The sequence below is a fragment of the Nycticebus coucang genome, chromosome 6 (genome assembly GCF_027406575.1).
Source record: "Nycticebus coucang isolate mNycCou1 chromosome 6, mNycCou1.pri, whole genome shotgun sequence".
Classification (NCBI taxonomy): domain Eukaryota; kingdom Metazoa; phylum Chordata; class Mammalia; order Primates; family Lorisidae; genus Nycticebus; species Nycticebus coucang.
In genome coordinates this window covers 99,329,308-99,345,958 of record NC_069785.1, presented here as the reverse complement: position 1 = coordinate 99,345,958, position 16,651 = coordinate 99,329,308, and the positions used below count along the sequence as shown (strand labels likewise).

The window sequence follows — 16,651 nt, the reverse complement described above, 5'->3', positions numbered from 1 at the left end:
CCCTAATTGACTGTTTCAGTTCCTTCAGCTCTGCTATATCCTTTTTATATTCTTCATATCGTTCATCTCTTATTTGATTCTGTTTTTGGATTTTGTTTTGGTTATTTTCCACTTTATTAGCAGTTTCCTTCATTATTTCCATCATTTCTTTCATTGTTTTCATCATGTGTATTGTAAATTCCCTTTCTGTCATTCCTAACATTTCTTTACAGGTGGAATCCTCTGCAGTAGCTACCTCAGGGTCCCTTGGCAGGGTTGTTCTGGACTGGTTCTTCATGTTGCCTGGAGTTTTCTGCTGATTCTTCCTCATGAATGATTTCTTTTATCTGTTTTCTTGCCCTAATTTTCCTTTCACTTCTTCTTGCTCTTTAAGTTCTCCTGCCTGTGGACCAAGGGTTAGATGAGTCCTTTTGGTACAGGACCAGAAGGGTGAGAAGGTTGAAGAGCAAGAAAGGGATGAAAGAAAGGAGGACTGAGTGAAAAGAAAAAAAGAAATAGAGAAAGGAGAGGGGACGGGTAAAAGGAATATTGACAAAAAGAAGAGAGGCACAGAAATAGGGAGACAGAGCAATATAGGTGTACAGTAGGGTACTTTGACACAACCTTAAAAAAAAACCTCCTTCTGGGGGTGCCCAGTTGGGTGGTTGAGGTCAGGCATTCTTTGCTAACCTGATCAGACACAGTACCCCACCTCCACCAAGTAAAGAGGAAAGACAAAAATGCTATAAATCAAACCAAAACAAGCAAACAGAAAACTTGGATAAAATTGGGTGAAAAACCAAATAATAGCGGTAGAAACAGTAGTGAAAATGAAGTTCTAGTTATTAAAAAAGGCAGCAATGGGAAATTATAATTAAATTAGAAAAATTGAGAAAGAAAAAAGATCTGTACAGGAAAGGTTGAAATTAAAAAACAAAATATCAACAATATCAAAATAAACAAAAAAACAAAACAAACAAAAAAAGAACACAACCCAAAACAAAGCAGTATGTATATGTTGTTGAATATTGTCTGGGCAACACGTGGTCTTGTGGGGTATGAGATGTTAATCACAGTTCTGATACGACTGGAGGCTGCTGATTTCTCAAACCCCAGCAGGTAGACACCCTAAATCTCTCTTCAGCCCACTAAAAGGCACTTTGAACTTGTAAACTTGCTGAGCAGAAGCCTTCCCAGGAAAGTGCTTATCGCTGGAATCACTGCTGAAGTGGCTATCCACTTACCCAGTGTGCCAAGACCGGTCTCACTCTGCCCCTGAGGGTTAGGGCTGCAAGGCGGCTCAGACCGCACCCTTAGGCTACTTGGTGCTGGGTTACCAGCTCCCACCCGATTCTAGCTCTGCGACCCTGAGGGTGGAGCTTGCCGGGGCAGATCACTCGCAATGGCTCCCTGTGGCCCACAGCCAAACACTATTAGCTCCGTCTGGCTCAGCGGCTCAGACTGGGGCTCTAGACAACGGCCAAAGTTGTCCGCATTGCCGCTCAGGCTCTCCCCAAGGCAGCTCAACTGAGTACCAAGTCCAAAGACCCCAAAACAGTTCACAGGTAAGTACTTTCCGGTTTGCAGTCTCACTGCTACTGAACTTACAGTTGCGGGCGAGTTTAGACCGATTGAACACACGTGACCATTTGCCGGTTTTCCACTGTTTTAGTCCTCCTCTTGGGGTCCAGAAGTCTCTCGCTGACTCTCTGTATCCTCGCAGGGGTGATGATAGGCAGATCCCACCAGCCAGAGATGCCTGGAGTCCTATCTCCCCGGACTCACGGTGCCCAGATGCAAGGAAGCTATTACTCAGCCGCTATCTTGCTCTCCTCTCTGAAGCAGCACTCTTAATGGAACACAGGAAAGGGGACAGGATTCTTGGCTATAAAGCAGAGCAGAGACCCAAAATGGTCTTTGTGAGCCATTCTGTACTACTGGTTCAATGCAGGGTTTAGTCAGTCAATATTTGAGGATAGGAAATAACAGTGGCCTACTCCAGTTGGAAGCACAGGTGGACGTGAATTCTGGGGAATTCAGTTCCACCCCAATTCACTTCCACCCCTTCCAAGTTGCCACTGGTAAAGCCACCACAGGTTTTGAGGTGGAGCCTAAGAATTTGCGTTTCTAATATGTACCCAGGTGAGGCTGATGCTGCCATGGGAGACTGGCAGGATGTTTTTTGTGCCTGTCTCAAAAAATTCACATCTATGTAGAATCTGTCACTGTATGCCAGTTGTACCCCCAAATTTAGTGACAACTACAAATTATCCCTCACCCGCAAATTTCCAAAATGCTTGTGAAGGCTACATGTTCCATAAGAAGAGACTCCTGGGGTTCTCGACAATTTTAGGAAGATGCCCCAGAGAATCCCTAAAGAGAGAAAAGACAACCAGCTGTTCATGTTGATGTGAGCAAGGGATCCATGCAGTTCAGGTGCAGGCAGGGAGGGAGAAGGCTCAGTGGCAAATAAATGAAAGAAACTTCAGCAACTGTTCTGACCTCACAAAAATTCAAGGTAATATAAGAAAAAGATAAAGCAACAGTTTGGAGAAGAGAAAAGAGAAGGAAGCAAGAAATCTAGCAAGAGAAATCAACTGTGACCACACACCTAAATCTCATTCTCCAATAGCCCTACCAATTTTGACCACACTGCCTAACTTGTCAGGAATCTTGGTATAGGAGGAAGAGTACTATTTATTGGGTCTCCTAAAATTCTAACAAAATGACAGCCCACCGGGGAGAGGAGCTCATGTTAACTATGATAAGAAACCCTCCAATATTTGGGGTTTTCTGTGTTCACTTTTTCTGTTAATTTGGTTAAGTGATAATCATAGTTAAAATTCAGATAGACATTTAGAGGTTAAAATCATAAACGCTCATAATTCCGTTATATCTTTTTTCAAGGTAACAAGCATAAGGGGAACAGGCTTTCCTGGGTGTTACCTGCTTCTCTGTTCTTGTTCAACTCCTGTCTTTTTTAGCACCACAGAATAAGCTAGGAATGGTAAGTGCCTGGGTTTCTCTCCCAGCCGTTGCCTGAGAATTCCAGCAATGACTCTATTGGTAGAATATAAGCTTCTACTCAGTACCTGCTGCACAGGAAGTTTTTTGAATCCTGGAGATTGATATTCTAAATCTTTTTATCTCTGTGCACCCTGGTGACCCCATCTGGCTAGGGAATTGGAAGTTCCTGCTCAGGAAAAATTAAGAAGGGACATGAAGGGCAGTGCCTGTGGCTCAGTGAGTAGGGCGCTGGCCCCATATACCAAGGGTGGTGAGTTCAAACCCAGCCCCGGCCAAATTACAACAACAACAACAACAACAACAACAAAAAAAGAAGGGACATGAAATTCTGTAGTCAATGACTCCTTCCTTTTACTCCTTTGAGGAGTAGAAGACAATGTGCTCACTGATTTAATAATAATTATAATGATGATAATGAATTTGCTGACTGCTAACAATGTGTCAGAATCCTCATTTCAGCCCAGTGAGGTGGGTACCATCACAATGTCCATTTCATAGATGGGAAAATAGAGGCTCAGGGTGTTCAACCAGCTTTCCCAAGAACAGACAAGACTTTAAGTGGTAGACTGCTATAAATAATATAGGGTGAGTTCATATTTATGGGGTACTCTTTTTTATAGATAGAATCTGACTATGTCACCCTGGATAGAGTGACATGGCATCATCATAGCTCACTGCAACCTCAAACTCCTGGGCTCAAGCAATCCTCTTGCCTCAGCCTCCCAAGTAGCTGGAACTGTAGGTGCCTGTCATGATGCCCGGGTATTTTTTTCTATTAATTTTTTTTTTTCTATATTAAGATGGGGTCTTGCTTTGTTGCCCAGGCTAAAATGCAGTGGCATCATCATAGCTCACTGCAACCTCAAACTCCTGGGCTCAAATGATCCTACCACTTCAGCCTCTGAAATAGCTGGGACTATAGCTCCACACCACACTCTCTTAATCTTATTTTTTGTACAGACAAGAGTCTTGTTATATTGCCCAGGACAGTTCTGAACTCCTAGCTTCCAAGCAGTTATCCCAGTCAGCCTCCCAAAGTGCTAGGAGTATAAGCATGAGTCACTACACCCAGCTCTATGGGGTACATTAGATGGAAAGGAACAGCTGAAATAGGGGCGGCACCTGTGGCTGAAAGGAGCAGGGCGCCCGGACCCATATGCTGGAGGTGGTGGATTCAAACCCAGCCCGGGTTAAAAACTGCCAAAAAAGAAAAAAAGAAACAGCTGAAATGACTAAAATTCCAACTTTTCTCTCCTGTATCTATATATATCTCTATGTGTGTGTGTGTGTAGAGCTAGGGTCTTGCTATGTTGCTCAGGCTGGTCTTGAACACCTGGCCTCAAGCAATCCTCCTGTCTCGGTATCCCAAAGTGTTGGTGACACTGCACCCAGCCTGTTTCTATAATATTGTTACTAAATGCAGGAAAGGGGACTTCTTGGCTATAAAGCAGAGCAGAGCCCGAAAATGGTCTTTGTGAGCCACTCTGGACTATGGATTCAGTGCAGAGTTGAGTCAGTCAATATTTAAGGATAGGAAATAAACAGTGTTCCCCCAAAGAGGCCACCAATTTCCCCCCAGTGAGCCATTCCAGTTATAAATTAGTCACAGCACAGCCAGAACAATAATCAAGTCTCCTGGTTCACATTCTCTAGTGCTTCCCACTGTTCTGGGGTATACTGGGAAGGAGTGCTTACTATCAGGATTCCTCCTCCAAGCCTGGGGACAAGTCTCTTGGGTTCCTCTCAGGGCCATTTCATTATCATCCCATCACATCTGACACTGTGTTCCAACCTCAAAGGCATTCAAGGTGTTAGCAAGAGCCCAGGGACTCATTAGGGCATCCATCTTGTCATAGAAGGCACAGGCGTCTGGCATGTGGGTGCTCCTGGCTTTGCAGTAGTTGGTCTAGAGGTTTTTGAAATAGTAGCAACACTACTGCAGGGTCTGCAGAGAGCCGTGCTCTTGCAGCCAGTCTGCTACAGTCAGGTTCCAATGACAGGGAGTTTTCATGGTCTAGGACTCACCAAGAATTCCCAGAAAAACCTTGGGTGCACTTGCAGCCCCAGTACGCTCCTGCCACCTTCTAATCCTCCTGGTCCTGCCACTCTAGCCCATCCCAGGTCTTAGCTTTTCTCCAGATTGGCACCTGGCCAGGCTGGTGCTCTTGGCTCACCCACTGCACAGTCTCTCCCACTCTCCTGCTTTACAGAGTGCTGAGGATCTGAGCTCTGTCATTGTTCCCATGCTCCACATGGGAGCTCACCTAGGTCTGTGGACTGGGAAATACGTTTGGAGGGAAATAAACAGAAGATATGATGTTTTGCTGAATCTAATCCCAGCCATTTTAGTCAGGGAGAAGAGATAGTAATTTTTTTTTTTTTTTTTTTTTTTGAGACAGAGTCTTACTCCCATCACCCAGGCTAGAGTGCCATGGCGTCAGCCTAGCTCACAGCAACCTCAAACTCTTGGGCTCAGGGATCCTTCTGGCTCAGCTTCCGGAGTAGCTGGGACTACAGGTCCCTGCCAGAAGGCCCAGCTAATTTTTCTATTTTTAGAGAGATGGGGTCTTGATTTTGATCAGGCTGGTCTCGAACTCCTGAGCTCAAGTGATTCCCACACTTTGGCCTCCCAGACTGCTAGGATTACAGGCATGAGCCATCACACCCAGCCAAGATATAGTAAATTTTTAAAAAAATCTACGGGAATTATTGGAAAACTCGAGGAAAATTATATTAAGGACTATGAGAGATGAATAAGAAAAAACTCAGGCCCAAATCTATAGGTGTATAACCATGTTCATCTATCTTATAACAAATAAAATTCAAACACACATCATTTCCCTAAGATGAACTTTCAATCTAATATACTTTCTGGGCTCAAGGAACTCATCTTCACTGACACATACTATGGTGTTGGATTTCGATACTTCTTTCAAGCAAGATTGAAGAAAGGAATGGATTTGAAAAATTCAACCCAATAACGGTCTAGAGCAGGGTTTTCAACCTTTTTTTGTCTTATAGCACACTTGCACCTATAGTTAAACTTCCATGGCACACTTAAATTATGTTGATAAAAAAAAAATGAAAGAATGAATATACTTACTTTGCTTTGAACTCCTTTCAAAAATAATTAAATTAATTAATGATCTTTAAAAATTTCTGTGGCACACCTAATTTCTCATGGCACATCCATTGCAAATCACTGGTCTGGAGTAATGAATACTACAGAAACCCTATGGCTAACTTTGACTGTAAAGGAAAAAGTTCTTCTTACCTAGCAAGATCCCATTTGCAGAATTCTGCCAGGTTAGGTTCCAGTAGTTTCTGTGCCTCCTGGGAGACACATACAGCCACATTGCCAAATGTCACCAGTTCCTGACAAGACATAACACCCTTCCTCAAAACAATATGCCTTGGGACAAAATGCCTCTATAATGCCTGAGTCATAAGACAAGCGACAAAACAGAAGAAATATAAAAGTGAGTTTTCTTTGGCTTTTAAATGTAATAAGGGGGGCAGGAGGAGAGAAAGAAAGAAGCTGACATTTACTGAACACCTATGCACTGAGACAGAAGCTTTTCAGATTTGCTCACAGTTACACAGAGTACACATCATAGCTGGGACTTGAACTCAGGGCTATCTGCCTCTGAACGTTTTTGTTTTTGTTTCTGTTTTCCCTCACTACCTAATACTGCATGCTATGTGAACAAGATCCAGATGTAGAAAAAATCAATAAGTACCTTTAAGGCAAACAAACAAATCAATATAATCTGACAATTTCAGGGTCAAGCAAAAGAAGAATTGTAATGCAATCCCTTGCTACCACAGCCATGGGACTGCCTATATATATAAGGAGATTTGCAAAGTCCTTTGTAGACTGGTGTAATTTTGGAGCCTAATGTAAAATTACTAGGCCTCCTTGCTGGGTAAAATTCTTTTGGAATTTCTAAGTAGCAAGAGAATTGGCTATAGACAGCCCACTCAAGTAGTAAAAGGTGATCTGAGTAAAGTTTTGCTCACCTGGGAGCTGTGTACCACTGCCTGGTCACCACTGCTTTTCTCTGTAGGATCAGGCAGGGCTGGGGAAAGAGAAAGGAGCCATTAAAGTACATGGTTCTCAGCTCTTCTTGGGGACTGGCCTAAGATCAAAAACAGAGGAGTCTTCTTCCTTGCCTTAGTATCTGTTTTCATTTCTCAAAGGAAGGTTGGTGAAAATTCCAAACAATACATCTCTAAGCTGATGTTTCTAGGTTTTCCCTTCTATAGCCATGCAAGTACTGTCAGGGTTTTATAATTTTTTATTTATTTATTTATTTTTGTAGAGATAGAGTCTCACTGTACCGCCCTCAGGTAGAGTGCCGTGGTGTCACACCGCTCACAGCAACCTCTAACTCTTGGGCTTGCGCGATTCTCTTGCCTCAGCCTCCCGAGCAGCTGGGACTACAGGCGCCCGCCACAATGCCTGACTGTTTTTTTTGTTGTTGTTGCAGTTAGGCTGGGGCTGGGTTTGAACCCACCACCCTCGGCATATGGGGCCGGCGCCCTACTCACTGAGCCACAGGCACCGCCCAAGGTTTTATAATTTTATTTTTTAGTTTTGGTTTGGGGACACTTAGCTGTTTTAAGGATTACTGCACCTTAGTTCAACCTTACCTTGTATCTTTCTCACCAACCAGGTCTAAAGTCTGTCCCTGCCCATAACCTACTGGGACCAGTAATCTCTCATTCGCACAGGGGAGGTGCCACAGACACCCCTGTGTTGTTTTACAAAACATGGTGGCCAGAATCCTCCTTCCCTTTGGAGATACTTATTTAGGATCTCACAGAGTAATGCAGTCAGCCACAGTTCATATGCCACATCTTCTAAGTAGAAGGGAGCTGGACCTTCTAGCCCCCTTTCTGTATTTAGGGTAACTTTATGCTCTCCCCACAGAAGGGTTCCTCCTTCCTCCCCACACTGCTATTTCTTACTACTCTTAAGGTAGAATTTGGCCTCTATTTTGGGGCTGTGGAACCAGCAATTTTGGTTCCTCTGGTTCTGGTGTAAGCTCTCACCATTGCCTAGAACAGACACATGGATTCTTTCTGTGCTTGCTTTGGATGGATGTTTGGAGAACTTAGTACTGATCATGAAGGTTCTCTCTTTTCTGAGAGCACATCTTATCCCTATTCAAAGACGAGAAGTCATCAAAATTCTGGAAGGAACTAAAACTTAAACACTCCGAGACACAAAGAAGCAAAGGAGAAAGTCAAGTCTTTTTCAAATCCCTGCAGCATCAGTAAAGAACGTGGATATGTGGAATACTTTATGGAGATAAGTCTGGAACTCAGGCCCACTGCAACCTGGCCACCCAGCTTTTCTGGGGCTGCTCCTACCTGCTCTACCAACCCTACAGAAAACACATAGGACACATTCAGCTATTTTTCTATAGGTTCAATTATGTCAATAAAGACCAGTGAAGCTGCTTCATGCATTCGGGCTGGCTGCAGCAGAATGAGAGCTGTCCTCCAAAACCAGACCCCCGTCATACTGTGCTCCTCCTTGCTCTGACAGATGCTCAACCCATCCTAAACAATTCTCTGATTTAATGGCAGGGATCAACACTCAAAGCAGCCAATGTTGTACATTTTCTGAAGAGTTGGTTGAAACTTGGAAAGAAAGTTGTAGCTACTAGGACCACAGAAAAGCAAATTTTAGTTTGACATAAACAGCAAATTACTACATGCTATCTACACCGCTGGCAATCCATATGGCTTTCTCATATTCCTCAATTACAACTGCTCAGAACTATGCTCTTATATTTCACCTGCAGCCTCTGTCCTCCAAGTTCTTTATTCAAGTTTCCCACCAGAGCCACTGCTTCCTCACTGTGGATGTTGTTGTCTATCCCAGATCTGGATCTCCTAGGGAAGAACAATCAGGAACTGTTCCAGAACTAGCAACTCTAGAATCTGCTCTTTTGTATACTTTTCTGGTCTCAGCCACTGGTGACAGAGCTTCCAGAGTTGGATGAGGGCCTCCTGGGGTCCTGATGATTCTTGATACCAAAACTGCCCAAAATCTCTGCCAGAATGTCTCTAAATGAGTCATTTCCTTGAAGGGAAATTTCTTTTCCCAATGGGAATCTTTTTCCAGTTTCACTATTTGAAGATTTTCTTCTACTTGAGGAGGAGTCTGAATTTGTTGGCCCATTGCGACAGCTATTGTTCAGCTCAGAAAAAAACCCTTGCAACTGCACTCTGAAGCTCAGATCTCTTTTATCACCTCATTTGCAAGCCATCTTCAGTTACCAGTCATTAAGTGGAACTTGAAATTCTGGGGTCAGAGACACACATTACAAAGTGAACTGTAGTGCAAATCACAAGTGTTAGCCCAATAAGATTGAGAAGATAGCCTTACCCACCCCACTCTATGACCAAGTGCTCCCTATCACTAGGGAGGCAATGCAGCAGTTTGTTAAGAGGGGTCAAGGTTGGTGATCTAGTAAAGAAGCTTGAATCTGTGTTTATGTGGCAATTACCTTAAGGCTGAGGAAAGGCCAGTTACCCACTGAAGAATGCCCAAAGGCAGATGGAGATTATGTATCGGGTAGTAACCTGCCCACCCTTCCAAGTCACTAGCCTTCAGAACTGCAGGATGTTGCGAAGAGAACGTCTAGCACCAGTCCCTCCTGAGAAGGAGCATAAGGTAGCAGCACCACGGAGAGCAACACGGGGTGGAGCCGGCTCTAAATCTCAGAGCTTCAAAAGCTAAGGGCATTCTAGTCCCAGCTACTTGGGAGGCTGAGGCAAGCGAATCGCTTAAGGCCAAGAGTTTGAGGTTGCTGTGAGCTGTGACGCCACGGCACTCTACTCAGGGCGACAGCTTGAGATTCTGTCTAAAAAAAAAGAAAAACAAATACCCCCCCCTCCCCCAACCAACCAAACAAAAAAACCCCTCTGGCTGCTGAACTGTCCTCACCTCTGGCTAGGCTGTCAGCCCTGGCATCATAATTCAATCCCAAACAACGTGGTTAATCCTGGTTAAAGTTACAAGCTTTAAGAGAATAATAAAAACAGACTCGTGGGATGTTAGAGCTGAAAGAAAAGTTAAGAGATAACTTGTCTTCAAGTCTCTTAGGGCTGAAGTAGCCACGGCTCTGAGACCGCTCCCTCCTCCAGGGACGTGCTTAAGGTCACACAGTTGGTTTATGTCAGGAAAAGGGACAGTGGCTCAGCTCTCTGACCGGGAACGACTGCCCAGCTCATAGATCATGACTTATCCTGGACGGCAACTCTGCTTCGTGGGCGACATTCTCTAAAAGCTTTACGGCTCAAAAGGGGGTTTTGGGGGCTGTGGCACCTCGGTGGCCACACAGCCAGGGACACGCTCCCAGGCCCAGCGCGCAGCTGGAAAGACGCCGCCGCCAGCACCAGGAGCGTGACGCGCCCCGCGTCGGCTGTGGGCCGGCGGCCCAGGCTCGAGGTGAGAAAGCGCCGCTTCCGCCTTCCGAGGCCCCGAGAATGCCGACAACTGGGCTCCTCCTCTGCTGCCACGCAACGTCCACAGCAAGACACTCCAACCTCGAGCCCAGACTCCAAGTCCGGGCGATCGGACGGCTGCTAGATACCCTAAGCAGAAACCCAGCCGTAGAGGTACCAAGTGTTCGCAGTAGCCTCATTTCCCGAAGGCCTCCGCCCTCAGACAGACAGCAGCGCTAGCCAATAACACATGAGGTTGTCTCAGTCACTTATTTGCTTTAGACGAATCGTTGACGGCGGGTGGGACTTTCCTACTTGCCGTACGGAGGGGGCGTGGCCCCGAGCCGCAGGTGGAAGTGAATTGCTTGCGGGGATGCAGGAGCTGCCGCCTTGCACGAGCGGCCTGGGGAGTCTGGGGGAAGGGGTGTAGGGGAGCGGAGAGCTTTTACAAAGTGCTTTCGCTTAGGGCTGAGGGGGCTGTATAAACCTGTTAGATACTGTTTGTCCCTGTTATACAGACTTGAGGTGTCCGTTCGCGTGGAGCTGAAGGTTTCTGCCACTGAAAGTGCTTTTCAATGGCGTGGTTGCCGGCTGTGGTGATGCGTGGCTCCTACGACCTCCCCCGACCCCGCACACGTCCTCATTTCCATTGTGCACAGTCCTGGGCCATTAAAGAGGAATACCATTGGAGCTTATTATTTTTTGAGACAGAGTCTCAAGCTGTCGCCCTGGGTTGATTGCCATGGCGTCACGGCTCATAGCAACGTCTAACTCCTGGGCCCAAGCAATTTTCTTGCCTCAGCCTCCCAAGTAGCTGGGACTACAGGCGTCCGCCACAATGCCCAGCTATTTTTGGCCCGGGCTGGATTCGAACCTACCAGCTCCAGTGTATGTGGCTGGCTCCCTAGCCGCCTGAGCTACAGGCGCGGAGCCACCATTGGAGCTTATTTGTTCAACAGCCAGTATCCACTTTGGGCTGAGCACCAGACCTGAGTGTGCTGTGGTGGCAGGGAAAACGAAACACCCCTTTCCTTTTAGGAAATGCAATCTAGCTGAGGGTGCATTTTCAAAAACGCTGCCGTGAAGAACCCAAGTAACTCCAGTGTGGTGTGACAAATCTCAAGTGGAGGTGTGTGCAAAGAAAACGAATTGCTATAAATGGTAGAGAGGGGATGGGGGAGCCCAGAATAGGAGCAGGTGCAGCCTCTGGGAAAGAGAACGGAAACCTCTTTATTTAGCATCTACTCTACCCATTTTATCTGGTTCGGCTCTGACAGGGAATCTGGGAACCTTGCATAGTAGGTCTCACTCCCCATTTAACAGATGCAAGTCCAAATTCAATGAAGGTAGGTGACGCTGTGATTTCCCGCTGTAAGAGCAGCCTGTGCTGAGAGAAAGCCCAGGGCGACGGAGAGCCCTCCCGAAAGCCAGCTTCCAGGGGAAGCCTGGCAGGAGGCTCATGTGGACACTGGGCGGCGCGCCACACACCCTGCTTTCACATCATTCCCTGGGCCAGCCCGGAAATTCCAGAGCTGCTTTAGGGACTGGTAAGGTGGGGCAAAGGCCCAACCTTCGAGAGGGCTTTGGGTTCCCACCTTACAGTCCCTGGAGAGCTCTGCTTCTGTATGTTTCTTTTCTCTTAATTAGGCCCAGGTGAGGTTCAAACTTGCTGTCCCTGGTCTGCAGGGCCAGTGCAGGTGACCAGCTACATAGTTTTTTAAACTTTTTTTTGTGTGTGTGTGTGTGTTTTTGAGACAAGAGTTTCACTGTGTTGTCCAGGCTGGAGTGCTGAGGCATCTTCATGTCTCACTCACAGCAACCTTAAACTCCTGGGCTCAAGCAATCCTCCTGCCTCAGCCTTCCCAGCAGCTGGGACTACAGGTGTCCACCACAACACCCAGTTAGTTTTTCTATTTTTAGTAAAGACAGGGTCTTGCTTTGGCTTAGGCTGGTCTTGAACTCCTGAGCTCAAGGGATCCTTGGCCTCCCAGTGTGTCAGGATTATAGGAATTAATCCTGTAAGAATTTTAAGGACCCTTGTGATTACACTGGGACAGTTGGTTAGTAGAGGATGATCCCCCCGCCCCTTTTTGAGAAAGGGTTGATGATAGTGCAGTGGTGTCATCATAGCTCACAGCAACCTCAAAACTCCTGGGCTCAAAATGATTCCCTTGCCTCAGCTTCCTCAGTGGCTGAGATTAGAGGTGCATGTCACCACTCCCAGCTGATTTTTATATTTTTGTAAAAAATAGGGTCTCACTATGTTGCCTAGGCTGTTCTCAAGTGATCCTCCTGACTTGGTCTCTCAAAGTGTTGAGATTACAGACACCAGCCTCCACACCTGGCCTATCAGTTTTAATATTTTCTTATTTTATCCATTTGTTCCTATCTGGTATTTCTCATAGTTTTAACAATACAATGGAGTTAACTGACTTAGGAGTCATGGTTAAGAGGTGCTGGACAGGGCGGCGCCTGTGGCTCAGTGAGTAGGGCGCCGGCCCCATATACTGAGGGTGGCGGGTTCAAACCCGGCCCCGGCTAAACTGCAATCAAAAAATAGCCAGGTGTTGTGGCGGGCGCCTGTAGTCCCAGCTACTCGGGAGGCTAAGGCAGGAGAATCGCTTAAGCCCAGGAGTTGGAGGTTGCTGTGAGCTGTGTGAGGCCACGGCACTCTACCGAGGGCAATAAAGTGAAACTCTGTCTCTACAAAAAAAAAAAAAAAAGAGGTGCTGGACAAGTTAATAACCAAACATCTCCTCTGAATCTCCACTGTCTCATCTATGGAGTGAAGATATTCAGATTTTTTTTTTTTTTTTTTAGAGACAGAGCCTCACTTTGTCACCCTCGGTAGAGTGCTGTGGCATCACAGCTCACAGCAACCTCAAGCTCTTGGGCTTAGGCAATTCTCTTGCCTCAGCCTCCCGAGTAGCTGGAGTGAGAATATTTACCTATCTCCTAGGTTTGTTATCAGGATTGAGAAAATATGTAAAAAGCTAATCACAGGCCTGGCACATGGTAACTGCTCTGTGAATTTTGTTACTATGAACTATTATGGCTTAGTGTAAAGTATAAATGCAACCCACGGGAAGCAAAATTCCATGAAAAAAAAAAAAGTCATCACATTATGACCTGCTTGTAATGGAGGTAGGTAGGTATTTTCACTCCATAGATGAGACAGTGGAGATTCAGAGATGTTTGGGTATTAACTTGCCCAGCACCTCCTAACCATGACTTCTAAGTCAGTTAACTTCACTGTTTTGTTAAAGGCATGAGAAATACCTGATAGGAACAAATGGGTAAAATAACAAGGTAAAAGTAAAGGTGTGTAGTTAATAATTACCAGTTTATCTGGAACTATAACTTCATATCTCCCCATACTTCCTCCACTACACCACACACTTCAGGGCAGGGTCAGGAAGGAGACAGGTGCTGACTGGAAGGAGACATAAACAGAGAATTCTAGGGTGCTGATAAGTAGTTTCTTGATTTGGGTGCTGGTTACACAAGTGTGCGCGATTTGTAAAAATTCAAGGAGCTGTACACTTGTGTGCACTATACTTAGATATATAGAGATAGATAGTTGTCTTTTTGAGACAGGGTCTCACTCTGTTGCCCAAGCTGGCATGCAGTGGTGCAATCATAGCTGTCACCTCAAACTCTTGGGTTCAAGAAATCCTGTCAGGTGCATGTCATCATGCTCAGCTAGTTATTTCTTAAAAATTTCTTGTGGAGACAGGGTCTTCCTGTTATCCAGACTGGTCTTGAACACCTGAGCTCAAGCAATCTTCCCTCCTCAGCCTTCCATAGTTCTGAGATTACAGGCATAGCTGCCATGCTTGGCCCTGTCTGCTAAATTTCAATAAAAAGTTTAAAACAAGGGGAACTGTCTCAGGATAGTTATATTGATATACTGGATTAAAGGGTAAGAGTAAGATAAAGTCTCAAGTTCCAGTGCTTGTGTAAACAGAAAAAAAAATAGAATGTGTACTACAGATTCAGCTACAATAAAGAAGATGCATGGTTTTCCACTGGCTTTTGATTATGTGACATTTCAAAAATACAAGTTGTTTCATTAAGATACTGGTTTGTTAATTGAAACTGTTGATAAAAAGATACTGATTGGTTGGTCTTATGCTGTGTGTGTACCGTATGTTGGTAAATACTGAGCGGGCACTGAAGTTAAAACTAATATTTCATCTTACCAAAGGAAACCTACTCAATTTTCCGGGCCAGAATTTTGGGGTCCCTCTGCCTCTTGTATATATGTGTATCTCTATGAAGAGAACCAAGTGGCAAATATTCCTTGAGTTCCTATCACATGTACTGAGGAAGAGATAAAGTCTTGAACCTTAGGACAGGTATGAACATAACAAAGGGAAGTGGGGGAGGGGCAGGATGTAGGAGGGGCAGCAGATGGGTAACAGGCAGGTGTCAGGAGAGTTGCAGCCAGAAAGTGACAGACTGCAGGGGAGCACAGCCAAGGTCATGCCTGCCAGAAAAGTGTAGAGAAGGCTGCATGGAGGAGATGGTGCCCAGGCTATGTCAAAGATGGGTGAGTGAGCAGCATCCATAGCTCAGTGGGTAAGGCTCTGACCACATATACTGAGGCTGGCGGGTTGGAACCAGGCCCGGGCCAGCTAAAACAACAATGACAACTGCAACAAGAACAACAACAACAACAACAACATAGCTCAGCGTTGAGGCAGGGGCCTGTAGTCCCAGCTACTTGGGAGGCTGAGGCAAGAGAATTGCTTAAGCCCAAAAGTTTGAGATTGCTGTACCATAAGAGGTGTGTGATGAGGTTCCACAGAGGTTCCCATCAGAAAGACCTCTTCTGCTGTGGAAGGAATGTGGCCTTTCTATAGGTGAGGAGCCTGGGAAGGTTTAAGGTGAGGGGTGACCAGCTCCACCCATGCAGTGGAAGAAGGCTCACTCTGGCTACAACAAGGAGGGAGAAGAAGCGGGCAGGGCTGGAGGGAGCTATTGCAGTCATCAGGCAAATGTCTTTACTATGCAGGAGGCTGGTAAATGTTAAGTAGAGGGGCAGAATTTGAAGGATGTGTTCCCAAATAGCTCCGAGGGATGTGAGAGGAAGGAGTCTAGGTGATTCCCTGGTTTTGGGGTTGGGTGAGGCTGGGTCCATGGCGGTGCTACTCATAGAGGAAATACAAGGAGGTGCCCAAGGTGGGGGGGGGGAGAGAGAGAGAGAGAGAGAGAGAGAGAGAGACAGGCAGAGGTTACTGTCAGTAAGGTGAAAGCTCATCTCTAGGTTGAGCATGTGAGCATGGGGTGAGGGACTGATTGGTTGGTCCAGTGGGGGGAATCTGAGGGGGGTCACATCTGACAGGTTCTCAGAGAATGTGAGCTGACATTCTGGGAATGACCAAAGTCACATAAAAGACTTGCCCAGGTGGACTGGACTTGGGGGCCAAGCTGAGGTTGAAGCAATTGTTTTTTTTTTAAACCGTTTACTCTGGATTAATTGTCCTAAGGCTGTTCCCTTGTTCTTAGAAACAACTAGTAAAACAAGCAGAGTCCCTAAAGGCATGGGCATGTACAGAGAAATTTTCTTTCTTTTTTTATTTTGAGACAGTCTCACTCTGTTACCCATGGTAGTGTGCCTTGGTGTCACAACTCACAGCAACCTGAAACTCTTAGGCTCCAGTGATCTCAGTCCTGTCTCAGCCCCCTGAGTACCTGGGACTACCAGAGCCTGCCACACATCCAGCTAATTTTTCTATTTTTAGTAGAGAATGGGTTTTTGCTCTTGCTCAGGCTGGTCTTGAACTCCTGACCTCCAGCAATCCACTTGTCTCAGTCTCCCAGAATGCTAGCCACCGCACCCAGCCAGGACTGAAGCTTCCTGAAATCTTTTCTTTACTTTAAATTTTAAATTTTTTATTTTTTGAGACAGAATCTCCCTTTGTCACCTGGGGTAGAGTGCTGTGGTATCTTTAAGCTCACAGCAACCTCAAACTCTTGGGCTCAAATGATCCTCCTGCCTCAGCTTCCCAAGTAGCTGGGACTACAGATGCCTGCCACTATGCCTGGCTAGTTTTTCTATTTTTGGTAGAGACAGGGTGTCTCACTCTTGTTCAGGCTGGTCTCAAACTCATGAGCTCAAAGGATCCTCTTGCCTTGGCCTCCCAGAGTGCTGTGATTACAGGTGTGAGCCTCTGTACCC

The 16,651-nt window shown here is 45.8% G+C and overlaps 1 protein-coding gene across 4 annotated transcripts in view; it reads right to left on the bottom strand.

The window, feature by feature from the left end:
* Positions 1-16,651, bottom strand: part of ZSCAN2 (zinc finger and SCAN domain containing 2) — a 51,271-nt gene that overhangs the window by 13,862 nt on the left and 20,758 nt on the right. The window contains exons 3-4 of one of the 4 annotated variants that reach the window (XM_053596241.1): positions 7,027-7,085; positions 6,281-6,381 (exon numbers count right to left, since the gene is read on the bottom strand). In XM_053596241.1, the coding sequence (XP_053452216.1) occupies positions 6,281-6,381; positions 7,027-7,085 (160 nt within the window). Of the gene's footprint in view, positions 1-920; positions 1,865-6,280; positions 6,382-7,026; positions 7,086-16,651 lie in introns of those variants that run through there. The other 3 variants (XM_053596243.1, XM_053596242.1, XM_053596244.1) reach the window with 3 other exon arrangements.